Genomic DNA, 26,815 nt, shown 5'->3' with positions numbered 1-26,815 from the left:
AATGTAAGATACGTATTATATGCTTCGTGTATAATATGTGACATATAATACACTCTCAGTGGTGTGATTGTAGGGGATTTTTATTATTTACTTGCTCATACACACACATATTTTGTTTCTTTTCCAGTTAACGTGTCCTATTTATGTCATTTTTTAATAAAGTTAATTATTTAGGTCAAAAAGAAAGCACTGAGTCCTCAGGTAGGTTTAAGCTCAAACTACACAAAGTGTTCTGGAGATCTGGAGGGGGTGGGGCACATTAGGGCACACGAGAACATGTGCAGTCCGCGAAGGACCTGGGATGGAATAGCAGAGATCTAACTCTTGACACAGCTCCTGTCGAAGTTGAGCATGTTTCCACTGAGCGGGCCATTGAGCTTACACAGGATATAGCGCACGCTGGAGACAGCGGTGTGACTTTGTCTTGGGTCGGGAAGGGATGAGAATATTTCCTTGGCAGTTTACAGTTACATTCTGCTCAGCGTGAGCTGTAAAGACACAAGCCCTTTTTCAAAATCTGTGACACACTGACAAGATTTCATGCTCAACGTAAGCAACTAAACCAAATGCACAGACTTGTGCCAAACAGTCTGCCACCGTCCTCAAAGGAAGGCTACAGACAGACACACTTCTAATTAAACCATCACATCTAATGGCTGAGAATTCTGCTAATGACATACTTGATTCAAAGAAATGCAATATCAGAACTTCAGAATATAGAAGTGTTTAAGTTACAGCCAGTGTTTGCAGGTTAACAGCTTGTAAAATACTCTGAAATCAACAGTGAAGATTGTTCTCTGTTGCAATGTGATTATGTGCAATGTTTCCATTTGTTTCACCAAGCATATGTTGAATACCCGCTGTGTTTCATCTGTGCTAAGTTTGAAGCTAGAAAGATGAATAAGCTATGATCTGTGCACACAGGGCTTAGAGTTCAGTGAGGGGCACCAGCCCGTATGGTGTGTGTATGATGCCATGGAGCACAGAGGAGGGATGCTGGGGGCATGGCGGTGCTGGGAAGGTTTGGGAGGAGATGATGCTGGAACCGAGCCTTGCCAGACAGACAGGGTGGAAAGGAAGGAAGTTTTGAACTGACATAAAAGCACAGAGACATGCAAGAGCCCAGAGTTTTAAAAATCTGCAAATAGGGGCTGGCCGGTGGAGTAGTGGTTAAGTGAGCACACTCTATTTCGGTGGCACGGGGTTCACATGTTCGGATCCCAGGCACACACCGATGCACCGCTTGTAAAGCCATGCTGTGGTGGCGTCCCATATAAAGTAGAGGAAGATGGGCATCGATGTTAGCCCAGGGCCAATCTTCCTCAGCAAAAAAAAGAGGAAGATTAGCATCGGATGTTGCCTCAGGGCTAATCTTCCTCACACACACACACACACACAAGAAAATGGCAAGTAGTTCCAAAAGATTGAATTGTACTTCCACTTCTGGCCAAGATGGAGTAACATGGACTGGGTTTACCCTCCCATCAGAAACAACTTAAAAAACAGGCACAATGTAGAAAACTCTTGTTTTCAGACCCTGCACACCAGTCAGTGAGGACAGTGACCCCTGAGAGAGGGGAAACCAATGAGGGGAGCCCTGTGGTCATCCTAGCTCACTGCCTGGAGAGAGTCTCCAGGGTGCAGCTTAGAGAGTGGGAGCCCATGTGGAGCCTGAGTGTCCGGGGAGGCCATGGCATCTTCAGTTCTCAGGAAGAGAAGCAGGGAGGGGAGCGCTGCACAGGGAGAGAGCTCCAGAGACCCGCAGAGGCCCCCAGAGTCTTCAGGGGAGTACTGATCACCTGAGGGTGGGGGAGCTACCCGAGGCTCAAGAAAGAACCGTTGGATAGGAGCAGAGGGAATAGTCCTTGAATGAAAAACCTGGTAATTCACAGGGCATCAGGTAGAGTATTTAAAGAACATTGCTTCAGTAGTGTGGCAAAATTAGCTCTAGAATAAAGGCCACTCTCATCCTGCCTATCAAAGCTTAAAAGAAGCTTCAAGAAGATGACACTGTTTCCAAGTTTTTTTAACTGCTTCCCAGAATAAAGCTCAAGAAAATATTTATAGGAATAGAAAAATATCCAGCACCTAAGAAGGTAAAATTCACAATGTCTGGTATCCAGTGAAAAATGACAAGGTGTGCAAACACGCAGGAAAATATGATGAATAATGAGGAGAAAAATCAGTCAATAGAAACATACCCAGAAATGACACAGACATTAAATTAGACAAAGATAGAATTAGTAGATAAAGACATTAAACAGTTATTATAACTATATTCCATTTCTTTAAGAATCTAAAGGAAAGATTGAGCATATTAAGTAGAGAAATGGAAGACATTAGTAAACAAACTGAACTTGTGGACATGAAAAATACAATATCTATGGTGAAAAATATACTGGATGGGATTAACAGCAGATTAGACACAATAGAAGAAAAGAATAGTAAAGTTGAATGTGTAGCAATAGAAACTATCCAAAATAAAACACACAGAGAACAAAAGTTTAAAGCAAAATGAGCAGAGCGTCAGTGAGCTATGGGACTTCAAGTTGCTTACACTGTAACCCTGTACCTGAGGCCAAAGCTGATTGATTTATAGGTGGACACCTTGACCATGGCTGGGCCTGTGACTTTCTTCCTTGGGACTGTGAATTTAGGACCCAGAGAGAATCAAGCCAGTGTCACTCTGTGTGACTGAAGCAGGAACACAGAAATCTTCATTGTTTCCCACCAGGTAGACTGAGAAGCAGAAGAAGTTAGTCTATAACAATGGGAGGAAAGAAACAGACATATAGAGGAAAGTAGAGGTGTGATATGGAGGGAGAAATCATGGAGTTTTCCAGGTCCTGGTTCCAGTTGCTTCTGAGCTTAGTTGTACCCCCGTCCTGTTCAGCTTCTTCTTAGATTCCATGAAATATGTTTTTTTGTCATATATAATGAAAAAGGGCTTAAATTATATAGAGGTGATGCATTTGATTTTGGACTCATGATGGGAGTGTTTATGGGATATCAACAGGGAAATGTCCAATAGGCAGGTGAACAGACCTCTCTGAAGTTTAGAGAACAAGTATGCACCCCAAATTTACATTTTTATTCTATCCATCTATAGAATAAATAGACTCCCTAAATCTGTAGGAGTATATGAAATTGACAATGGAGAAGATATAGAGGGAAACAAAAATAAAGCCAAGGATGGGACCTGGAAAACAACCACATTAAAGAGGCAAAAAGTGTATCTAGAGAAAGACTGAGAAGGAACATTTATCAAGGTAGGATGAGAGCATAAAGTTGAGGAAATCAAAAGAAAGCAGAATCTAAAGAAAAGGGAAATTGACAATATTGTCAAATTCCTAAAGGACCTAAGACATTCCTAAGCTTTAATTGGCAACCACCAACTTCCTATATTTCTAACCTTACTTCCTTTTTTCTGCCCATATTTACCATACTTGAGTTTATATTTCCATTTCTCATCTCACCGTGCTAAGATAACCATAGTTATTCATCTCTTTAGGATAGTTTGACTTTGGCAATCTTAACCCTACATTATTTACAATACCTGACAAAGATCCGATCAAAGCAGATCCACAGAGAAGAGCTGAGCCCTTCTCCCTAGAAAAACAATTGCATGCCAGTAGGATTGGGGGACACAAGGAAGGAGCTGGAGGAGAGCGTATGGTTTCCATAAGAGGAAATCAGACCTCATCAATCTATGAAAGCTCTTTTGGGAGGCATATACGCATATGGACAAAAGCCCATCAATGGTGTCTATTTAGATTTCCAAAAAGCCTTTCACAAAGTTCCACACAAAAGGCCATTTTAAAAATGGAGTTATCCTGGTATGATGGAGACTGGTGCAATGGACAGGGAAGTTGCTTAGAGACAAGAAACAATGGTTTAGGATAAAAGGGCACTTCTTGGAGGAAGAAGCGTGAACACGGGCATTCCCCTATGACTACCTTTGTTTAATATTTTTATGACTGATTTGCAGGAGGGAAGGCACAATGAAAAGCCCAAGGATATGGGAATAAATTGATGTTAGTATGAGGCTATGTGAGAAGGCAGAAAATATTGAATTGTTCTTTATAGGGGCAAAAATAAAATATTGAACTTAGGGAAAAATAATCTCAAGTATACTTAGAAGTTTCTTTACTCATTCATTCATTACACAGTTATTGAGGATCTACTATGTGGCCAGATATTGTGCTACAAGTTGGAGAGAAAATAATTGAGAAAGGGTTTCTCCCTGCTGTGAGAGAGCTTAAATGGAACAAGAAGATATTCCTGAATCTTGAGAAAAGTAAATTAAAGGTGAATAAAAGGATGTAGCTCACACAACAGGAAACACATGGAGCTTAGTTTTCTAAGAGTTAAGCTAAGGTTGCAAAAGGTAAATATACTCAAAATATTTAGATAATTCCTAAAAGGCGCTGATATGCTGGCTCTGTTAAGGGAAGCTAGAATATTTGAGGCTGCATCCATAATATCTCTATACATCAGGACCATTTTTTGTTGCAAGGGACAAAAGCCCAATTCAAAACCAACTGAAAAAGAGCTAAGCCTGACTTCAGGCATAGCTGGGTGTGGAAAGGCAGGAGATGTCACGAGAGCTTGGTGTGGCTCCCTCGCTCTCCACCTCTCAGCTCTCTGTTATTCTGTGTTGGTTTCATTCTAAGAGTTTTTTCACAGGGAGTAAAGGCGGCTTACATATGGGTATGGAAGGTGGAAAAAATTCCAGTTTTCTGTGTTGCACAGCACCTGTGACCCTTTTTTTCCCCAGCACCCACGTCAATTCCTGAAAAAGGACAGTGAATGGCCCAGCCCTGAACCACTCACTGTGGCCAGAAAGTTGAAGTATCATTACTGGCCAGGCCAGGGACAGCACAGCTGCCAACCCGAAGAGCCAGGGCGAGGGGGAGCAGTCAGCCTCCCAGAACCACACAGACTGAGAATGAGGAGGAAGTCATTTCCCAAGTAGATGGTCGGCAGACAAGAAGTAAGAGAGAACAACTATCTGCTTCCTCTCTGTAAGTCATCATAGACTGATTATGGTTGGGGGAGGAGCCTCTAAGATAATCCCCCTCTCATTCCTGCCTCCTGCTATTCACACCCCTGTATAATCCCCTCCCTTTCAAGGTGGGGGATTTAGTGACTCACTTCTAAAGAAAAGAATGTGGCAGAAGCATGGAACGTCACTTCTGAGATTCGGTTATAAAAGACTGGGCGTTCCAGGGGCCAGCCCCATGGCCTAGTGGTTGAGTTCAGTGCGCTCCACTTTGGTGGCCTGGGTTCACAGGTTTGGATCCCAGGCGTGGACCTACACCACTCGTCAGCTATGCTGTGGCAGCATCCCAGATACAAAATAGAGGAAGATTGGCACAGATGTTAGCTCAGGGCCAATCTTCCTCAAGAGAAAAAAGAGGAAGATTAGCTCAGGGTGAATCTTCCTTGGCCAAAAAAAAGACTGCAGGTTCCATCTTGGATGCCCTCTTTCTAGCTCTCTCTTGGATTGTTCACTCTGGGGCAGCCAGCTACCATGCTGTGAGTCAGTCCTATGGAGAGGCCCAGCTAAATGAGCTTGGAAGTGGACTTTCTGAGACTGATAATAACCAGCTGTATGAGCTTGGAAGTGGATCTCCCCCCATGCCAGTCTTTAGATGAGACTGCAGACCTGGCTGACAGCTCAACTGCAGCCCCATGAGAGAACTGGAGCCAGAGGCACCCAGCTAAGCTGTCCCCAGATTCCTGACCCACAGAAACTGAGAGATCATACATTTTTATCATTATAAGCCACTAAGCTTTGGGGCAATTTGTTAAACATCAATAAATAAATAATACACTGGGGTTGGTACAATAAGGTAATATTTATGTTCTTATGTGCAAATGACCAAAAATAGGTAAATACATACAAGATCAGATAAACAAATCTGTTAAAATATCATATGTGATTCTGTCATGTTTGAATATTTTCTGTGTTGAATGTGAAGAAAATGAACTTTTCCCCCATAGATGAAACTACTGGGTATTATTTTTATCAATAAATAGACTGAATATATAGCAGCTGCATTGTATCTTATTAAATACAAATCTTAAATCAAGATACAGTAATTACAGCATTCTGTAGCTAGTGAAAGTCTAGACTACATTATTTGGCTGTGTTCTGGACTGTTTCTCTAATTTTTTTGTGGTTCCAATGAGATTTTCAATTGTAATTGGAGGTTAAAAAGAATCATTTTGCCAAGTTTCCTTTGACTCCTTGTTTAAAAGATCTGACACGGATCACCATGAGGGAAAGGTCCGTATGAGGTCAACATGACTTTGTCTTTGAGATCTGTTTACATCTTCATGTTGGTAGTTACCTAAGTACCTCTCCCTGATGAAAAGTCTAAAAAAATCTCAAGGGAAAAAGAAAGAGGACTGAGTCCAATATCAAAAGGATGTTTATTAAAGCCAATTTTCTTTAGCAGCAGCCTTGCAATCAAATAAAAGATATTTTTAAATGTATAAATTCATAAGCCTGGGTATAAACCTAGACTGATGTAGTTCCATAAAAATTATCAAGTTGTAACCTCTAAAAGCTAAGTAGGTAATAGAACTGTTGATTAACCTCAACTGAAGTGTTTATACCTGCTACTATATTCAGAAGTTAATAGCTACCCTGGGGCATTTTTAACTTACATGTGACGTTGAGTAGGGTTTTCCTCTGATGATTGCCCTAGTATTTTAGAAAATTCTAATTAGCAACTAATTACCATTGCACCCTGTCATCACACAACCCTCACGTTGCTGCTGTAACTTTATTTCTTCAAATAAGACAGAGGGAGGCTCCAACAAGTTCTGAAGCTGCTTTTGATAATTATATAGCACAGAGAACAACACTACCTTTGCTATTATTTCTGTAAGATATAACTGTCTCCAGACAACCAGTGCGCTCAATGTAGAGCCAAAACAAAGTTGGTCTGCTTGTGTATTTGGGAGACCAGTGTCTCACAGTGAGCCTGTGTTATGTTTCCCACCGTCTCATAGGGAAGGGTATATGTCTGCAGGTTTTCTTGCAAGGCACTGGAAGCAGGGCCCTTTACTTGGGATTCATTGGAATTCAATGAATACTTAGAATTCATTACTCATTACCAGTTAACTCATTTTATGGTGCAAATTTCTTCATCCTAACCAATTCTCACGTGCATAGAAAATTCCATGTTTTAACATATAGTATTACATTTGGTTGAGTTTTTTTTTTTTTTCTTTTCCTTCCTTATATAACTTTCAACTACTGTAGAGGACTGTTTTGAAACTATTGAATTGTTGTTGTTGTTCAGTCCTCTGAAGCTTAATGAGGAAAGTTGTATGAATATACACATAGTAATGCAAACATACTCCCTTATTGCCTAGGTGCTAGGTAATGCCCAAAGTTATTGAGCCCAAGGAACTGAAGTCGTGTTTGTGATGATGGATGCTTTGCAGAGAGCCAAGTCTATAGAAGCTGGAGAAGAAACAGAAGTGATGGTTCCATCTTCTCTTCCAGAGACAAGAACTTCGACACCCCAGGGCCCTGAGAGGTTTAGATCACCCTGGAGCTGTTGCAAAGCTAATCTGGTGCCATTATGTGGAAATGGAGGGATTCTGTGCACCACCACCCTGATTTCACATTGGAAAGCCAAGGGTTTTTATTCCAACTCCAGACAGTTCCACAGAGAAGTGGTTATTATGTATGATTATTTGCCTACTTAAACTACAAAAGTTTTCTATATACAATAGCAAAGAAAGAAACCATAAAGGAAAGGCTGATAGATTTTGCTACAAAAAAGGGAAAACATTTCCAAGTAAAAAAAAAATACAGTAAATAAAACTAAAAGGCAAATGAAAATAATGGAAGGTATTGGCAAAATGTATGACAAAGGATTAGGGCTAATGTTTTTAATACACAGTTCTTTTTAATCTCTATAAATACAATTAAGTTTCTTTTTCTTTTCCTTTTCTGGGGATAGTGTCTAGAGGCATTCAAAATGGTCCAGCACTTGACATACTGTTGTAGGCTATCTTAGAATACAGCTTCCAGCAATGCCAGGCTGTCCTGAGCCCCTGGTATTAGAATTGTCTATCTTTATACCAAGAAGGGAGGGACAACACCAGAATCCACATGTCGCGTGTGCCCAGGTCAGCTTCAAGGAGTTCATGCCGTGAGACCTAAAGTTCTTATGAGATTGTCTAAAACAAAAAAAACATATCATCTGGGCCTGTGGTGCCTCCATGGTTGCTAAATGTGTCTGTGACAGGATCAAGTATGCTTTTCTAAAGGAGGAACGGAAAATCATTGTGAAAGTGTCGACGGCACAAGCACAGTCAGAAAGCTAGATTTAAAAATGGAGATTTTTTTGAATAATAAAAATAAAATCAAAAGCCTTCTGAAAATTTAAGTTTCTTCTGTTCCTACATCATGGGAAAATGGATGGGCATATTTTCACCAAATTGGGAGATATATTTGGGGTGACCTGACTTAAAATATAGCCTATGTGTTGTAAAAGAGGTCCATTTGGGAGGACCCTGTGGAAAACCAAGGGAGTTGGGCAGTGCTGCATTAGAGCAGCTGGACCTGAGGCTCAAAGCAAGGCCCTTGGGAGTGTCCATTGGGTCAGACATACTAGCTGAACTATCAATGGTATTAACACTGGCTAAAGCATAGAGTGTTGTGAGGACTCAATGAGATCATCCATGTAAAGTGCTGAACTCAGTGCCTGGCACATTCACTCACTGATTCATTTACTCAGTAAATTTTTATTGAGTGACTGCTGTATACCAGGTGCTCTGTTGGGTGCTAGGGATACAGCAGTGATCAAAACAGACAGCCATCTCCACCCTCTTGGGGCTTACATTCTGCTTAGGTTCCTTTTTTTCTAAATTATCCAATTTGCTGGCATGTAATTGTTCATAGCAGTCTCTGATAATCCTGTGTATTTCTGTGATATCAGTTGTAATGCCTCCTTTTTAGTTTAAATTTTACCTATTTGAGTCTTGTCTCTTTTCTTGGTTAGTCTAGCTAAAGGTCTGTCTATTTTATCTTTTCAAAAAACCAACTCGTATTTTTGGTGATCTTTTCTATTGTCTTTCTAGGCTCTATTTCATTTATTTATGCTCTAATCTTTATTATTTCTTTCCTTCTGCTAACCTTTGGGTTCGTTTGTTCTCCTTTTTCTAGTTTTTATAGCTTCTTGAGGCATAAAGCTAGGTTGTTTGTTTGAGATTTCTTTTTTCTTAGTAGAGCCATTTGTCACTTTATACTTCCCTCTTAGAACTATTTTTGCTGCATCTCATACGTTTTTGTATGTTGTGTTTCCATTTTCTTTGACTCAAGGTATTTTTTGATATCTTCGTTGAACTATTGATCGTTCAGAAGTATGTTGTGTAATTTCCACATGTTTGTGAATTTTCCAGTTTTCCTCCTGTTATTGTTTTCTCGTTTCACACCTTTGTGTTTGGAAAAGATAGCTGGGATGATTTCAGTTTTTTAAAATTTGTTAAGATTTGTTTTGTGGCCCAACATTTTGTCTATCCTGGAGAATCATCCATGTGTAAGGAAGGAAAAGAAAAATGTATATTGTGCTGCTCTTGGATGGGATGTTCTAGACAAGACTGTAGTTCCTTTTGGTCAATAGTGTTTTTTCACTTCTGCTGTGTCCTCATTGATTTTCTGTCTCAATGATCTATCCATTGTTGATAGTGGGGGAATGAAGTCCCCTCCTACTATTTTATTACTCTCGATTTCTCCTCTCATTTCTGTTAATTTTTACTTTATATAGTTAGGTGCTCCAATGTTGAGTGCAGTATATTTACAGTTTTTATGTCCTCTTGATGAACTGCCCCTGTCTCAATATATAGTGACCTCCTTGTCTCTGGTGAACAGATTTTGACTGAAAGATTATTTTGTCTGACATAAGTATAGCCACTCCTGATCTCTTTTGGTTACCATTTGCATGTTATTTAGTTCAATTCCTTCATTATTACTCTGTGTATGTCCTAAAAGCTAAAATCAGTCTTTCGTATGTAGCACAATGTTATATCTTGTTTATTTTGTCTGTTCAGCCATCCTGTGTCTTTGGAGAATTTAATCCATTTACTATTAAAGTAGTTATTGGCGGGTTAGGACTTACTATTGCCCTTTTGTGTGTGTGTGTGTGTGAAGATCAGCCCTGAGTTGATACCTGCTGCCAACCCTCCTCTTTTTTACTGAGGAAGATTGGCCCTGGGCTAACATCCATGCCATCTTTCTCTACTTTATGTGGGATGTCTGCCACAGCGTGGCTTGATGAGCAGTGTGTAGGTCCACGCCCAGGATCTGAACCTGCTAACCCCTGGCCACCAGAAGCAGAGTACAAGAACTTAACCACTACGCCACCAGGCCAGCTCCACTATTGCTCTTTTTTGGATTTTCTGGTGGTTTTGTAGTTTCTTTCTTCCTCTCGCTGTCGTCTCTTGTGATTTGTTGATTTTTTTGTAGTTCTATGGTTTGATTCTTTTCTCATTATCTATTGTGTATCTACTAGAGAATGTTTCTTTGTGGTTTCCATGAGGCTTATGTAAAATATCTCCTACCTATAGAAGTCCAACTTAAAGTGATAACAACTTGACTTTAATTGCATACAAATCTGTACACTTTTATTTCTCCCCTCATTCACATTTTATGCTATTGATGTCACATTTTACATATTATTATATTGTGTATCCACTAACAAATTATTGTAGCTATAGTTATTTTAATATTTTTGCTTTTAACATTCATACCATAGTTAAAAGTGTTATGCACCATCATTACAGTGTTGGAATATTCTCAATTTAACTATATGTTACCTTTACCAGTTAGATTTATACTTTCATATGTTTTCATGTTGTTACTTAGTGTTTTTTCATTCAACTTGAAGAACTCCCTTGAGAATGTCTTGTAAGGCAGGTCTTGTAATGATGAATTCCCTCAGCTTTTATTGGTCTGGGAATGTCTTCATCTTATCTTCATTTCTGAAGGACAGCTTTACTGAATAAGGTGTTCTTGATTTGCAGTGTTTTTCTTTCAGCACTTGAGATAGGTCACCCCACTCCCTCCTGGCCTGCAAGGTTTCTGCTGGGAAAACTACAACCCCTTTAAATGTGATGAGTCACTTCTCTCTTGCTGATTTCAAAATTCTCTTTTTGTTTTTGACTTATGATTATTTGATTATAATGTGTCTTGGGGTAATATTCATCATATTGAACTTGGTGGGGTCCTCTGAGCTTCAAGAACCTGAATATCTATATCCCTCCCAAGATTTAGGAACTTTTCAGTCATTATTTCTTTAAATAAGCTTTCTGCCCATCTCGCTCTCTCTCTTCTCCCTCTGGGACTTCCTAGTATGCGTATTCCTTCCCATGGTTGTGTCCCATAGATCTCATACACTTTTTCACTCTTTTTCATTATTTTTTCTTTTTGATCTCCTAACTGGATGATTTCAAATGATGTTTTTGAGTTTGCTTATTTTTTCTTCTGCATGATAAAATCTGCTGTTGAAGCTCTCTCGAATTTTTGGTGTTGTCATTATACTAGGATTTCTGTTTGATTCTTGTTTATGATTTCTATTTCTCTATTAATCACCTCATTTTGTTCATTCATTATTCTCCTGCATTTGTTTAGTTGTCTGTGTTCTCTTGCATCTTATTCAGCTTCTTTAAGATGACTATTTTGAATTTTTTGTCAGGCAGTTTGTAGATCTCCATTTCTTTGAGTTAGGTTACTGGAACTTTGTTACTTTTGATGGTGTCATGTTTTCCTGATTCTTTATGATCTGTGTAGCTCTGTACTGTTGTTAGTACATGTGAAGAAGCAAATACTTCTTCAAGCCTTACAGACTGGGTTCCACTGGTAAAAATCCTTCTCCTGTCAGGTCCGTGGTCTGATGGGTTTGCCTCCAAGGTCACAGTCAAGCCTACTGGAGATGGGTCACGTGGTTGTGGCTGGGTCCACAGTGGTGTCCATGATTTGTGGGCCTGTTACTAGGGGCTTGGGCAAGCTGAATCCTGTCTGGCCCCTCAGTAGATAGGACTGCATCCAGGACCTTGGTCAATAGGGCTGGCTGGGACAAAGGTCCACTTCAGGGTTCACATTTGAGTCTGCAGAAGGTGGACCTGTTTCCAGGTGTGTGGATGGTTAAATGGTAAATCTCTTGTCAGATTCCTGGGATGGCCCCACCAGGACACTAGGTGGATCCCTGGGTGGCAGGACTAGCCCAGTGCCACAGCTTAGAGGTGTTCTAAATAAGTCACAGGGCTCCTTCGGATCTGCAGCCAGATTGAGGTCTGCAGGTCCTCCTTTGAAGGCACAGAAGGGGTGCCTCCTACCAGGTCCCTGGGTGGGCATGTCTGCTCCCTCACTGCTGCTGAGAGGGGCTGGAGCCACGTTACAGGACTGCTTCAGAACCCATGGTTGGACCTAGGTTAGTGGACCTGCCTCCAGGGGCACAGATGGGCGTGTCTCCCAGCAGGTCCCTGGACAGGCATAACTGCTACTGGAGTGTGGCTTGGATGGATGGGAGCCAGGTTACAGGGCTGATTCAAGATCCACTTTTGGAATGATGTCCGTGGGCCATCTTCTGGGGACATGGATGTGTGTGTCTCCCACTGGGTCTCTGTAGAAACTTGTCTGGTCCTGGAACATGGCTGAGAGAAGCTGTAGCTTGGTCATAGGCCACTTTAGGGTCCACAGCAAGGACCAAGGCAGACAGGCCTGTTACCTAAGACACAGAGAGTTGTAACTCCCTCTGGGTCTCTTGGTGGTTGGTGCTGATGGCAGGACTAAAGCCAAATGGGGCTGTAGCCAATTCAACAAGGAAATGAGGCTTTTAGCATGGTTGCAGCCAGGGATATGGTCAGCAAGCCTGAGACCTGGCTGTTGGGTTGCCTTCTCAAAGAAAAGTCCCTCCCCAGTCTTGGGCTCCACCAGTGTTTCACAGCTGCCTACTTGGATCTCGAAGCTCCCAAAAAAGCACTTTTGTCCGTAGATGGCTGCCAAATTATTGTTCCTATGGGGAGACAAGAGGAGGAAACGTCCTATCCACTGTCTTGCTGTCATCCCCATAGGTATGATCCTTTCGGTTACTGTGGGAATTACATAAAACATCTTATAGTGATAACAATAATTTCTAATCACAGTGGAGTGAAATTAGAAATCAAGAACAGGAAGAAAACTGGAAAAAATCATAAATACATAAAAATTAAACAATACAGCATTAACACCCAGTGGATGAAAGTTGAAAATATGAGGGACACTAGAAACACCTTGAATAAAATGAAAATGAAAATACAACCTACCAAACTCATGGGATGCAGAAAAAGAAACGCTCACAGGGAAATTTATAGTTGTAAATGTCTACATTAGAAGAAGAAAGATCTCAAAACCATAACCTAACTTTACACCTTGAAGAGTAGAAAATGAAGAATAAACCAACCCTGAAACCAGCAAAAAGAGGGTTATAATAAATATAAGAGCAGAGGTGAAATAAAGAACAGGAAAACAAGAGGGAAAATCAGTCAAATCAAAAGTGTTTTCTAGGAAAAAAAGCAATAAAATTGGCAAACTTTTAGCTAGACTAACCAGCAAAAAAGAAAATGGATAAAATTATTATAATCAGAAATGAAAGTTGGATATTACTACCGACTCTATGGGAATAAAAATGATTATAAGATTGTACAGTCTTCTTTGCCAACGAAGAAGCCCTCCCAGCCCTGCGTGAGGGGGTGAACTCTGCTTTTCCTAAGGACTCTGTAATGGTCTCCCCCAGGAAGCTGCCTTGCAAGTACTGCTGATTCTCCTGAGGACCTACACCCACCAGCCCCATTTGCTACTAGACCTAGTAGCCTCAATTCCCAGCATGTCCCAGAGACTGAAGTGTAAAATATGACCCATGAGGAGTTGTGCTACGTTCCAAAATAGCTGCATCCTTTCCCCAGTGTATACAGAAACAAATCTAGGAAAACTGTGTGCAAATGGCTATTAAGGGGTTTGGATAATGGTGGAAGGAACATAAAGTTGGATCCGGTCTAATTTATTGATATGGGCCCACTAAGCAGAGATTCTCTACTCTTTGCTGTGTCTTGAGAGGGCACAAAGAGTTCCAGCAGTGTCATTGGTTGCTGGGAATACACTAAGTGAGGCTGACCTTCCTTGGTCTCCTATAGAAGAAGGTATCCAAGGCTTAGGTGATTGGAACGTTAGAGTGTATTTATCATGTAAGACATGCCTACCCACCCCAACAGGGTCCAGAGGACACACTTGCACTACTACTGTGGAAATAAATTCATGAGGGCAGCCCCAGAGTCCGTGAAGAGCTCTGTGGCCACTCTCCTCTTTAGGGCAGACATTACAGTGGAACTGCTGCCAGTGACCTGGGATCTTGATATGCAGTGAGGACACCTGGATCCCGGGGCAGCAGAAACCAAGCAGAGGCACTGAATCTCAAGAGACAATGTGGTTATGGTTTCTGTAATGGATAGTGGAGTCAAGGCAATAATGAGAATCCATTTGACTCACAGAAACCTATGGTGGTAGCTAGTTGATCCGAGTGTCTGTAGAGGGAAAGAGAAGGCAGTCGATGAAATTCTTGATCTGTGTAAGAATAGTTCTAGATCAAGTGAACAGAAGCCTAACTTGAATCACTGAAACAGTCATGGCCCTTCAATCATTTCCCACCCCTGAGCCACTTGACAGATACAGGAGCCCTGGTGTGAAGGGGAGGCTGATTCCCTTGAGTAAGGATCTAGATATACTATTTAAAATTAAAACGGTTAATCTTTTCCCAACCTTCCCCCAAAGGATGTACAGCCTTTTGTGATGGTGACCATACATTAGGGAAAAGGAAATAATCAGAATTATAGGGATTATTGAATACAGGCTCTGAAGTGACACACTAATTCCAGGAGACCCAAAACATCACTGTGCTCCATGAATCAGAGTAGGGCTTATAGGATCAGGTGATCAATGTAGGTTAGCCCAGATCTGTCTCATAGTGGGTCCAGTGGGTCCCTGAGCCCATCCTATAGCTTTTCCCCCAGTCCCAGACTGCTTAGTGGTAATTGACATACTCAGCAAATGGCAGAATCATGAGACTGGTTCCCTGACCGGTGGAGTGAGGGCAATTACGGTAGGGAAGGCCAAATGGAACCCACTAGAACTGCCTCTACTTAGGAGAATAGTAAAATAAGAGAAATACCGCATTCCTGGAGGGGCTGCAGAGATTAGGACCACCACCGAGGACTGAAGGACGCAGAGGTGATGAATCCCACTACATCTGCATTCAGGTCATCTCATGGCCTGTGTATAAAACAGAAGGATCTTGGAGAAGGATGGAGGAGTGTCATAAACTTAACCAGATGGTGACTACAACTACAGCTGCTTTCCCACATATAGTTTCATTACTTGAGTCCTGATACCTCGTATGCAGCTTTTGATCTGGTAAATGGTATTTTCTTTATCTGTTAGGAAAGACACTAGAAATAGTTTGCTTTGGTCTGTCAAGGCCAGCAATAAACCTTCAATGTCCCACCTCAGGGTGTAGCAGCTCTCAAGCTCTATGTCATAACTTAGTCTACAGGGACCTTGATCACCTTTCTCTTCCATGAGGCATAACACTGTTCCATTACTCTTCTGTTTTTTGGGAGCTTTTTTGGTGAGGAAGATTGGCCCTGAGCTAACATCTGCGCTCATCTTCCTCTATTTTATATGTGGGATGCCGTCACAGCATGGCTTGATGACCAGTGCGTAGGTCCACACCCGGGATCTGAACCCGCAAACCCCAGGCCAGCAAAGCGGAGTGTGTGAACTTAACCACCCACCACCAGGCCAGCCCCTGTTCCGTGACATTTTTGACATCATGCTCATTCAACCTAGTCAGCAAAAGTAGCAGCTGTTTTATTGGAAGACACTTGCATGTCAGAAGGTGGGAAATAAATGAAATGAATCAGGGGCCTCTCGCCTCTGTGACACGTCTGCGAGTCTAGTGGTGTCAGGTATTTTGAGGTGTCACTTTTAGGGTTAAAGATAAGTTGCGGCATCTGGCCCTTCCTACAAATGAAAAAGAGGCATACTGCCTAGTGCGCCTTTTTGTATTCTGGAGGCAACATATTCCTTATTTTGGTGGGCAACTCCGGCTCTTTTACCACAAGATCCAAAAAGCTGCTAGTTTTGAACGGGGCGCAGAGCAAAGAAGGCCCTGGGGCAGGTGCAGGCTGCTATGTAAGCTACTCTGGCATTAGGGCCGTGTGATCCAGCAGATCCAATGGTGATTGAAGTGTTGGTGGCATTTGGAGATGTTGTTTGGTGCCTTTAACAGCCCCCTAAGATGAATCACAGCACAGACCCTTAGGATTTTGGAGCAAAGCCCTACTATCCACTGAAGACAACCACTCAGCTTTTGGCTTGCTGCTGAGCCCTAGGAGAACTGAATGCATAACCATGGGCCACCAACTTACCCCATGACCTGGGATGCCCATCATGAACTAGGTGAGGCAGCACCCCACCGTCCCATGAAGTGGTGTCTATGAGGTCAGGCTGGAGCAGGCCCTCAGGCACAATCAAGTCACATGAGTGTGTGTACCCAATGTCCGTGACCCCCAGCCCTGACACATTCCCTTCACTCTCCCAGACCACATCTATGGCCTCACGGAGAATACCTACAATAAGTTGACGGAGGAAGAGAAGACTCAGGTCTGCTTTATATATGGTTCTATGTGATAGGCAGGCGCCACCCAAAAGTGGACAGCTGAAGCATTACAGTGTCTGTGTGGGACATCCCTGAAAGAAAGTGACAAGCTACAATCCTCCCAGGGGGCCCAGACTTAAGCAATGCACCTGGTTGTTTATTTTGCTTGGAGGGAGAAATGGCCAACGATAACGAGTCAATTTCAGTTCACAGAGGCACGATTTGGCTGGCTGGTCAAGAGCTTGGAAGGAATGTGATAGGAACATTGGTGGCAAGGAGGTGTGGAGAAGAGGCATGTGCCTATACTTCTCTGAATGGGCAAAAAAGGTGAATTTCTTTGTTTCCTATAAGAATGCACACCAAAGGGTAACCTCAGCAGAGGAGGATTCTAATAGTCAAGTGGACAAGATGACCTCTTGCGTGGGTACTACCCAGCTTCTCTTCCCAGCCACTCCTGTCGGTGCCCAAGGGGGCCATGAACAAAGTGGCTGAGAGGCAGGAATGGAGGTTATGCGTGGGTTTGGCATCGTGGACTTCCACTCATCGAGGCTGATCTGTCCACAGCCACTGCTGAGTGCCAAATCTGCCAGGAGCCTAGACCAAAACAGGGTCCCTGATAGGGCACTATTCCCCAGGGTGATCAGAAAGCAACCAGGTGGCAGGTGATTACAATGCACCTCTTCTACCATGGAAGGGGCAGTGTTTTGCTCTTAGTGTGTTAGACACCTACGCTGGATACAGATTTGCCTTCCCTTCACACAACGTTCCTGTTAACTACCATCTGTAGACTCACAGAATGCCTTATCCACCACCATGGTATTCCACTCAGCATGGCTTCTGATTAAGGAACTCACTGCCCATAAATGAAGTGCAGCAGTGGACCCATGCTCATGGAATTCACTGGTCTTTTCCTGTTCCCCACCATCTGAAGCCACTGACTTGAGAGAAGAATAGGCGTGGGAAGACGGAGTTACAGTACTACTACCTAGGTGGCAATACCTTGCAGGTTTGGGGCGGTGTTCCCCAGGAAGCTGCTTATGCTCTAAATCAGCGTCCATTATATAGCACTGATTTTCCCATAGCCGAGATTCACAAGTCCAGCAATCAAGGGTGGAAATGCGAGGGGCACCGTTCACTACTACCACTGTTACCCCTCATGATCCACTAGCATAATTTTTTTTCATGTTCATGTGACCTTATGCTCTACTGGTTTAGGGATCTTCATTCCAAAGGGAGAAAACACGTTGATTTCATTGGACTGGAAATTAAGACTGCCACCCAGCCCCTTACGGCTCCCCTTGCCTCTGACTCTACAGGCAAAAGGAAGAGAGTTTCCATGCAGGCCGCGGTGATTGATCCTGATTACCAAGAGGAAACTGGACTGCTGCTCCACAATGGAGGTAAGGAATACAGGAGATTCCTTAGGGTTTTCTTAGTATCACGTGCTCTGTGATTAACGTCAATGGAAAACTACAAGAAACCAGTCCAGGCAGGACTACGAATGGCTGTGACCCTTCAGGAATGAAGGTCAGGTTCTACCACTGAAATTGAAAAGGGTTTGCAAAGAACCACAACCAGCTGAGGTGCTTGCTGAGGCAAAGGGAATATGAAGTGGGTAATGGAAGAAGGTAGTTATAAATACCAGCTATGAAAGGGTGACTACCTGCAAAAACATGGAGTGATTGTTATATTTCTTCCTTATTCAGGTATGAATAAGTTTGAGTACTTTTGTGTATTTTGTACATTAGTTAAATTTACATAAGTTTAAAAAAGCAGTAAAAGATTGAGTGATATGTACCGTTGTGCAAACGTGATTCTCTTATGGATGACTGTAAGTGCACTTTTGACAAATGGATGCCCAAAGGTGCAATAAATTGTCGCCCTTCTGCTATATCACTGGGCACAAGGCTTATTAAATGTTGCTACACACAGGATCAGTTCTCAGGAGCCTCATAGTCCTACAGTAGAAACCCTGCGGGCACCCTTGACTACCTCCTCATCCTGATTAGACATGGGAGCTGGCGCTTCTCTCTCTATTTGGAGGTAAAGTATAGTCTTCCCTATCTTTCCTTTAGCAAATCACTTTCCTGGATGGCTGTGCCATGTCAGGAAGGGCCTGGGCTACTGGGAACCAGGATGTATGCTCAACACCAGCTTGCACTGTAAAGGCCTCCCTACCAGAGTCCAGCCTGCTGTGTGTCTGAAGGACACTTGCAGCCTTCTGATGGAGGAGGATAGCTCAGAACTGCCAAGCAATTCATCTGGGCCTTGTCTTACAGGGTGTTTCCAGACGTGATGTTCAAAAAGCCACGGGGAACCCTTTAGTTCCTGGTCATGGGGTGGGTTCTCAGGGTGAGCTCAGAGCAGTGTCTGTTCACCACCAGATGGGAAGCACTTCAGTATTTTGATTGGTAAGACTGTGTCCATTCATGGCCATGGATCATCAGTGTGGTGGCATTCCCTCAATGGACCTGCCTACACCCTCCCCTCTCATGCCTCATCTTTCAAAGCTCCCAACAGGAAAGGTTCACAGCCCCCATGACACATAACCACAGCACAAGGCTGTGGAAAATAACACAGCCATCCCAGGGGGCTACAAAATCTATGGGTTCAGGCCCATCTAGCCCTTTAGGACACGTCAGTAAAATCATGACTGAGTGTGTAAACTGGCGAATGTCAGAGACCATGGACTTCAGAACCACACAAACCCAGAAGTCACCTTGGCATGCAACGGAGAGGGTGGTGGTTTTCTGTGGCCAAATAGAGGGACCCATAGCTTGGGAAATGAAAACCCGTCCCTGAACCACCAGATCAACTCCCTCAGGGAAGAGTGGCCACAATGTACCTGACAGAGGCTGGGGCCTCCAGGACATTTCCTCCTGAAACAGCATTACATAAGTACGTGCAGGGATGCTGGAGAGCCTAGTGTGTAGGCAGCATAGACATGATGGAAGGAGGCTCAGATGTAGCCTTAAAAGCTGCATCACAAATCTTTGCCTGTGGATAGAAAACAAGCAGGAAAAGGAAGTCAGAGACCTGGACAAGGATCCCAGGAGGATTCAAATCTAGGTCAGGGGTGAACACGGAGCCCCTAGAGGGGCCTGAGGAGGGAAAGCCCTGCCTGCCTTTAGACCATTTACAAGTGACCTTCCTCGTGCCTTGTCCTCTCCCTGTGCACGTTTTGATATTTTTACATCGTTTTCCCCACCTACAGCTGATGCAATTCCAGAGGTTGAACTAGAAAACTACAAGTTCCTAAAATGTGATCAAACGAAACCTCAACAAGAGAAGCAGAAACTATTCCCTCTTCCTCCAGAATGTAGAAAGGCAGCCCCTGCCTGTGGCACGACATGGTCCTGGGTAGTGCTGTTTTAAAGACACCCACATTTCAGTGGTTGTTGCTCTGCCTGTGAAAGTACCTTCAACCTTTAAATCCCAAGAGAACGGGCAGCGGGCCGTGTCTGCTCCTGGAGCAGCTGAATGATACTGAAATGAACTTGTCCTCTGACTTAGGGGGACTTGGGAGTGTCCCCACTGGCCAGGGAAGGGGCTGGCCCTTCTCCCTTCTCCTACATACAATAAGCTGATGACCCAGAAGAGTTCTTGATTCAAGGAGAAATGTGAGATTCTATGTCTCCCTTACATGCCTACAGAAAGCGACAGAACCACACCACAACTCCCAGGACTTTAACATAATATTCAAATATGGCATTTATTATTTACAACACATAACTACTGTCCCTCCCCAATGGGTGACTAGATGCTGGGGTAGACATGTCAGGGAGCTGGGGTGGGGTCGTCCCCGCTCTCTTGGGCTTCACGGGGCCCCAGGAATCAGCTTGCAATGCTCCCCTACCCATCAGGTGGGAGGAGCCGGCCCGGTGCATCGCAAGCGTCCCAGCTGTGTCCCCGCTGCTGAGGATGCGGCTGTGATTGGCTACTGGTACGGGGCTCGGTGTTGGGGCCTGGGGGCTGAGTAGAAGAGTCGGGTTATCTTGGGGGGGCCTCCCTCAGAACCATGGCGCCACACTCTGTCCCCACTGCACTGGGTGCTCCAGTCCCTGTGCTCAGTGCTGTCAGCCACCACTACCCCATTTGTCCCTGTCACATGAGCGACCATTTAGTATCACCTATTTTACAGAGGAGGAAACAGAGCCTCAGGAAGCTGGAGAGAGTCACCCCAGTCACAGGACTGCTCAGTAGTGGAGCTGGGATCCCAGTGCCAGCTGTCCGACTCGCAAAGGCCACGCTTAGCCCGAAGCTTTACTGAACCCCTAGGAGTCAGTCACCCCGGCCCAGACACTCACTCACCCCTGACCTTGATGATGGCCGGTTCTTCTTGGCCTTGAGTATTCTGCTGGCCAACTAGGCCTGGAGCCCTAGCTGGCAGGACAGGCTGTAGCTACAGGACAGAGAAGCACCGGTGAGCCTACCGGGAGCCACACCTCAGGTGCCCCCCCACTGCCTGCCCAGCAGCTGGAGTCTGGGTGTCCCAGAGGTCACAACACGATAAGGCCTGGGGCTGAGCAGGGGGCCACAGAGACAGGCTCTCTGGACTGGCCAACAGGGAGGGTCCACCTCTGCCCTCAGCCAACTCCTGCCTGGCCTCACCTATCATTCTCATTGAGCAGCTCCATGTCCTGGAACCAGGCCCCAAATCGCTCCTCGGGCTCTAGGTTGTAATTCTTTGCAGCCACCTGGAGCAGCAGGATCTCCCTCATGACTCGGTATTCCTGGGGCCAGAAGGAAGGAGAGGATGCAGACAGGGCCTGGGTGGGGGATGCTGCAGGGGCCGTGTGGGGGGTGAGAAGTGGGGCAGGGGACCAGTCCTGGCAACCCTCCTTCCCTCCAGTCCCATCCAGGCTCTACCTGTTCTCAGAAGGGGAATAATCAGCCCTTCCTCCAGGAAGTTTTCCTTGACACCATCCTCCCCTCAACCCACCCGCCAATTGGATGGATCTCCCTCTTCTCTGTTATCAAACTCTTCCTCTCAATCTAAGATACAGGGGGGTGGAGCCAGAGACTGTTCTACCCAGAGGGTCTCTGAATTCCTCCTCCTTCCCCTCCCCTGCAGGGAGGGCCACAGCTGCTCACCTCAGTCCTTTTCTGAAGGTTGATCTCATTCCCCTGGAAGGCAGACAGCCAGAGTCCATCAGACAGAGCCCCCCAGCCTGACTAGCCCTCTATGCCCACCCCTTCTCATGGTGCACGACTGCCAGGTCCCCAGAGGGGGCCGGGCATGCACAGAAAACAGGACTTGGACCTAGGCTGGGCTCTGGGCTCCAGAGGAGGAGGACAGGGGGGTGAGGCGGAGAGACCTGGCAGCACAACCCTCTCTGATGACAGACATGGAGGCTGAGGCCTCAGGCAGTGGGGACTGCTCAGCCACTTACGTGCTGCCTGACTTGGGGGGACCCGACATCTCTCTCCCCCATGGGCAGCATGGGACGGAGAGGCTGAGTCCAGCTCAGATAAAACCTCACGCAGCTGTGCCATCAGGCAGCTCTGAGCTTCCCCAGCCTGGGAAACCAGAATGGGTGTCTCATGCAGAGCCTGTGTTCACTCATCCCTAAGATGGGCCTGCTGCCCCAGCTCCCAGGGGCGGCTGCAAGGCTCTCATGAGAGATGTGCCAAGTGCTGAGAGCTCAGAGCTCAGTTCGGGGGCTCCTGCATCCCCAGGCTCAGGATCCTGGTCCTCCCTGCCTGGTCCCCATGTTCACCCACCTCGAGATAATCACCCATTGCCAGGTGCAGTATCAGCAGGTCACCGAGGAAAGTGCCAAGGTAGGGGACGACACCCTGTCACATGGGGGTTCGGGTGAGATGAGCCCTTGCTCTCAAGTCGTCCCCGTGCAGACCCTCCCCTGAAAAGTCCTCACTCTCAGCCTCCTGGCCCACTCCAGGGTTCCCACGGGGAGCAGCCTAGGACCCTTAGCAGACTCCCCTCAATTCCTCCTCCCTTCACACCGCAAGAATACCCATACTCCTCCTCCTCACCTCCCAGGGCTGGCTTCTGGCAAATCACAGGGTATGCGGTCCCTGGGCCTCCCCACAACAACCCATCCTGCACCAGCTCTTCCAGGCCCCCCTCCTGGTCACTTCTACTGGGGGACTCAAGCACTGTGGCACCAGGAGGAAGAGCCCTCCTCTCTTGATTTGAAGCCCCCAGCTGGGAGGGCAGAGCCCCTCCCCCACAGGCACACTCACCTGCTGCTGCTGCTGTTTCTCCTGCACTCTCTGGGGGATGATCTCCAAGGGGGCAAACGTGGAGGGCCCCTCCTGCCAGGGTTGAGAACAGTGTCAGCGGGCCATACTCCCCTCACCCCATTTCTCTCCAGCACCACTGGCCTCCGACCCTGGACATCTGACTCGAGTCAACTAGTACCAATGCCACTCCATCCTCCAAGGTCTTGTGATTCTAGAACAAACCCAGCTCCAACTCGCACTCTAGGTGTGAGCTTGGGCCTGTGGCCTGGCCTCCCCGAGCCTGTTTCCTCATCTGGAAAGTGTGAGAACTCCAGCTACCTCAGAGGTTCTCGTGAGGACTCAGTGGCATATGACTGTCATCGTTGTCCTCGCCCTCACCCCTCCGTGTGGAGCAGGCAGAAAGCTCCCACATTCCTTTCCTCCCTCTTATCTCATCACCACCGTATGAGGCCTGCACCACACAATCACCATCCCTCCACTTCTGTGATGAGGAGGCAGAGGCCCAAGCAGGGGCAGTGAGTTGCTCAGGGGCCCACAGAGGAGAGGCCGCTTGCCCCTCCCAGCCAGAGGCCCTGTTCCAATGTCCTCACCTAACCCCCGCCCCACCACTGACCACAGTACTGTCCCCTGAGCTCTCAAAGCATGGTCCTGGGCCGAGCTGTGGATGGAGAAGATGAGGTGTCTTGGGAGTCCGGTTGAGTGGCTCTTGCCTGCCCCAGTCCCATGGAGTGTCTGGCCCCCAGGCTGGGACAGAGGCCGTGCCAAAGCCTACTCCTCCCCAAGGAACCCCTCAGGCCATTCCCCTGCAATGAACTCTTTCTTTATCCACTCAGGAACTGGACCCCCAAGGTGCCGCCTCCGATCAACAGGGAAGGGGGTGACAGGAAGCTTTGCTTCCTCGTTTACATGAAGCTCCCAACGTCCTTTCAGAAAGATCCACTAAGAATCCGTCAGTTGCCTAGACGCTTCACATAAGCCACCTGGGGCATATGTCATTGCCAACTGGGCACTCAGGTGAGACTCCTGTGGTTGGCTCCAGTGACTGCTCTAGGGGTTCGGGGGGTGTCCCAGAATGCACACACATCTGTCCCGGTCCAGATGTTCAGAACCAAGGCTGAGCAGCCTGTTTGTCCACCTGGGCCACGGGAATCCCCTGCCATGCCCGAACCTGGGGCAGGCAGGGTGGCCTCCCCTTGGAGACATGGTGAAGACAGAAGGAGCAGCAGGGGCCTGGCTTCTTGAGGACAGGTTTAGGCTGAGGGCTAAACCCACCCCAACCACCCAACAGCCTGGAAGAAGCGACATCCAGCAGGATGGACGTGCTTGGAAGCCAGAGACCTGCTGATGGTGCCAGCTCGGCAACTCCTCCTGGAACAGCCCAGCCAACACCACCGAGTCCCAGGACCAGGGGGGCCTCGTGCCCACAAACGGCACCCCACCTGCCCGTGGACCACACAGATCCCTCTGTTTGTTAATCTGGACAAGACAGACGGGAATGTTTCAGAGAACGTTCAAGTGAGAAACTATCAAAACCACAGCCTGCCCAGTCCCCCTTTCCCCCTCGCCCCTCCTCTCTTTCCAGACCTCCAGCCTCCACTCTACCTTGGTCATCAATTCTCTTCTCAAGGACTTGTCATGGCTATAGAGCTCCTTAAGTTTTTCTGAGCTCTCCCTGAGGGGAGTGGAAAGAAGGAAGGATAAATTGGGGGATAATGTGAGGGGTCTGAGTGCAAATCCCTTTTCTTTGCAAACCCAAGAGATGCAACCTGCCTGGAGGAGTGTTCTCACTGGGCTCCTCTGAGCGCTAAGGTCTCGTGGGACTGGGCGGGGGCTCTCCTGTTGGTCACTGGGGTCTCCATTCCCCAGCTCTACAGAGCACCTCTGTTTTGACCACTTTGAGTTTCAACTGGGCTTAGAGTTCTGTTGCCATAAACACTTGAAAATCTCCAATGTGGCTCAACCCTGGCATTTAGAGAAACTGAGTCCTGAAGCAGAACTGATGCGCTAAGGACCCAGGGAGGCTTAGAGACCCCCCACCGAGGTCCAGGCCCTGTCCCCAGCATTTGCTGCCTCCCAGGAGTTCCCACGTGACTCAGGGGGCAATGGCAGACATACGAGAGATCCCCCATCCACCCTGATCCTCCTATGGAGAGGGGCCTACCCACCGGGAAACATCCGCCCACATGTTCTTCAGGTGGCTTATGGAGGTTTTCTGCAGACCAGAGATGACAGCGCGGAGCGAGGAGAAGTTCTTCAGGATCTCGCACTCCTGGGGAAGGGAAGAGAATGAGCTGTGAGGTGGGGCGCTGGAGACCCGCTTGCTCTAGCTTCAGTCCCCTTCTATTTAAATCTCCCCTCCTGGATGAGACAGATGCTCAGGGTGCCCCAGAAGGGCACATTTAGGACCCAGAGAGTAACACTCACAGGGAGGAGGATTTTAGCTCAACCTAGGGAAGGAGCCAGGGAGGAAGTGAGCATCCTCCCACTGGGACCTGGAGTCAAGGTCAGCGGGCCCCTGGCAGGAAGGGCCTAGGAACTGTGCAGGGGCTTAGACCACACACTGCAATCCTGGGAGCTGATAAAGGTGGAGAGGCCATTCCCAAGGCTCCAGAGAGGGGCTCCACTGGGCCTCCCGCAGCACACCTGGGCCACCTGGATCCACTGCTCCACCACCCTCGCCCTGTCCTGGGCCGTCATGCTCGGGTCCCCGAGGCAGGTGGTGACGACGAGGCTGACCACCCTTCTGAAGTGGTCGACGGTGGCCTGGACGGTGGGTGCCAGGTGCTCATTGCCGGGCTTGTTCCTCTTGCCCCAGGTGGAGCCCAGGCACTGAGAGGGCACCACCTTCCGGAAGAGCTCCTGGGGAACAGGGGGAGTGTCATCCAGCCCTGCCACACCCCAGCTCCGTTCTACCACCCTCAAAGTGCCGCACAGGGGTCACTGTTTAGAGCTGGAGCTCAGGAAGCTCAGGATGTGGTCTGAGCCTTGTGAGAGTCCCTGGGTTTTCTTCTCTGTCCACTGCGGGCACCCAGCACAGGATGACCCAGGACCCAATACTGGCAGGGAAGGGAGGGGCATTTGCACCCAGCCCGTCCTGGCTAACTCCAAGCTCCAGACGGTGGCTCAACTAGGCTCATCCCAAGGGGGCATCTTCCACCACCCTGATGCCCCCTCTGGTCCCACTCCGATTCTGATGCACATTCCCCTGCGGCAGCTACAACCACAGGCTCTGTCTGTCTCCCTTGTAGTGAAGTACACATCAGGTCTCTAATAAATGCTGAGGCTGTTGAGCCTCCTGAGCAGCTGGTTGGGCCACCAGGGACCTGGCTGCACACAGTGAGTTCCCCTCCCCCACTGATGGGCCAGGCCCCTTGCAGCTTTCCGTCTCTTCTACCTCATGGAGCCGGCACAGCCACTCTGTGCAGCAGGTCCTGTTAGTGTCCACCTCTAAGGTCTGCAGGTGGACAGCAAAGCCTTGGGGGTTCAGAAAGTTGCCCAGGTCGTACGGTTGGTATGGGGGAGCGCCAGGATTTGGGCCCAGGTCATAGAAGTCCGGATCAGGTCTGGGGCACTGATGGCAGAGGGAAGGCCTGCCCCTCCGCCCTGAGAGCCCAGCTGCTCACCACATCCATCACGGTCAACTGCTCCGCCACCAGCTTAGGAGGGAAGGCGGTGAGATTAGGCTTCTTCTCACCCTCCTTAATGGCCACAGGTGGAGATGGACTTCCCACTCGAAGTGATGGTCCAGGTGACTCCAGCTCAGCAGCTCCCACTCTTGCTGCAGCCGACGTGGGCCCTTGCTCCAGCTCCAACACTGCTGAGGGAGGGGACGCTGGCTCCAGCGCTAGAGGGGGTGGTATTGACGGAGCTGCAGCCAGCTCTACCTCCACCAC

General features: G+C 46.8%; 2 protein-coding genes and 1 pseudogene across 15 annotated transcripts; 1 reads left to right on the top strand and 2 right to left on the bottom strand.

The window, feature by feature from the left end:
• Positions 1 to 310: 310 nt before the first annotated feature.
• LOC131419433 (ral guanine nucleotide dissociation stimulator-like) lies at positions 311 to 22,470 on the bottom strand. 11 transcript variants are annotated; one of them, XR_009223226.1, is made up of 6 exons: positions 22,440 to 22,470; positions 21,810 to 21,842; positions 21,327 to 21,448; positions 19,561 to 19,712; positions 15,228 to 15,328; positions 311 to 488 (listed from the first exon to the last, which is right to left on the bottom strand). XR_009223226.1 is itself a non-coding variant. In XM_058564508.1 (5 exons), the coding sequence occupies exons 1-5, from the start codon at positions 22,455 to 22,457 to the stop codon at positions 379 to 381; spliced, it is 435 nt and encodes a 144-aa protein (XP_058420491.1). In that variant the 5' UTR covers positions 22,458 to 22,470; the 3' UTR covers positions 312 to 378. The 11 variants fall into 11 exon arrangements, 6 of the variants coding, with proteins under 6 accessions (XP_058420491.1, XP_058420493.1, XP_058420495.1 ...); XR_009223225.1 differs by lacking the exon at positions 311 to 488 and adding an exon at positions 13,629 to 14,583; XM_058564508.1 differs by lacking the exon at positions 15,228 to 15,328 and having other exon boundaries at positions 312 to 488.
• LOC131419437 (large ribosomal subunit protein eL34-like) lies at positions 7,270 to 8,396 on the top strand (annotated as a pseudogene).
• A 501-nt stretch (positions 22,471 to 22,971) lies between the features above and the next one.
• On the bottom strand, positions 22,972 to 26,578 carry LOC131419439 (ral guanine nucleotide dissociation stimulator-like). 4 transcript variants are annotated; one of them, XM_058564522.1, is made up of 4 exons: positions 26,546 to 26,578; positions 25,088 to 25,191; positions 24,525 to 24,594; positions 23,007 to 23,133 (listed from the first exon to the last, which is right to left on the bottom strand). In XM_058564522.1, the coding sequence occupies exons 1-4, from the start codon at positions 26,552 to 26,554 to the stop codon at positions 23,035 to 23,037; spliced, it is 282 nt and encodes a 93-aa protein (XP_058420505.1). In that variant the 5' UTR covers positions 26,555 to 26,578; the 3' UTR covers positions 23,007 to 23,034. The 4 variants fall into 4 exon arrangements, 2 of the variants coding, with proteins under 2 accessions (XP_058420505.1, XP_058420504.1); XR_009223244.1 differs by lacking the exons at positions 23,007 to 23,133; positions 26,546 to 26,578 and adding an exon at positions 22,972 to 22,994 and having other exon boundaries at positions 25,088 to 25,334; XM_058564521.1 differs by lacking the exon at positions 23,007 to 23,133 and having other exon boundaries at positions 24,399 to 24,594.
• Positions 26,579 to 26,815: the final 237 nt, after the last annotated feature.

This window comes from Diceros bicornis, chromosome 21 (genome assembly GCF_020826845.1).
Source record: "Diceros bicornis minor isolate mBicDic1 chromosome 21, mDicBic1.mat.cur, whole genome shotgun sequence".
Taxonomy (NCBI): Eukaryota; Metazoa; Chordata; class Mammalia; order Perissodactyla; family Rhinocerotidae; genus Diceros; species Diceros bicornis.
Note: the sequence above shows the minus strand (reverse complement) of the source record. Positions and strands in the feature narration are given on the sequence as shown.

Coding starts and splice junctions, on each gene's coding strand:
- LOC131419433 (XM_058564507.1), bottom strand. Junction 21,449..21,809: donor ACCTTCAGAAAAGGACTGAG/GTGAGCAGCTGT, acceptor TTCTGGCCCCAG/GAATACCGAGTCATGAGGGA. Junction 19,713..21,326: donor CTGCTCAATGAGAATGATAG/GTGAGGCCAGGC, acceptor TTCTATCCACAG/GCAAAGATTTGTGATGCAGC.
- LOC131419439 (XM_058564521.1), bottom strand. Junction 24,595..25,087: donor ATGTGGGCGGATGTTTCCCG/GTGGGTAGGCCC, acceptor CACTCCCCTCAG/GGAGAGCTCAGAAAAACTTA.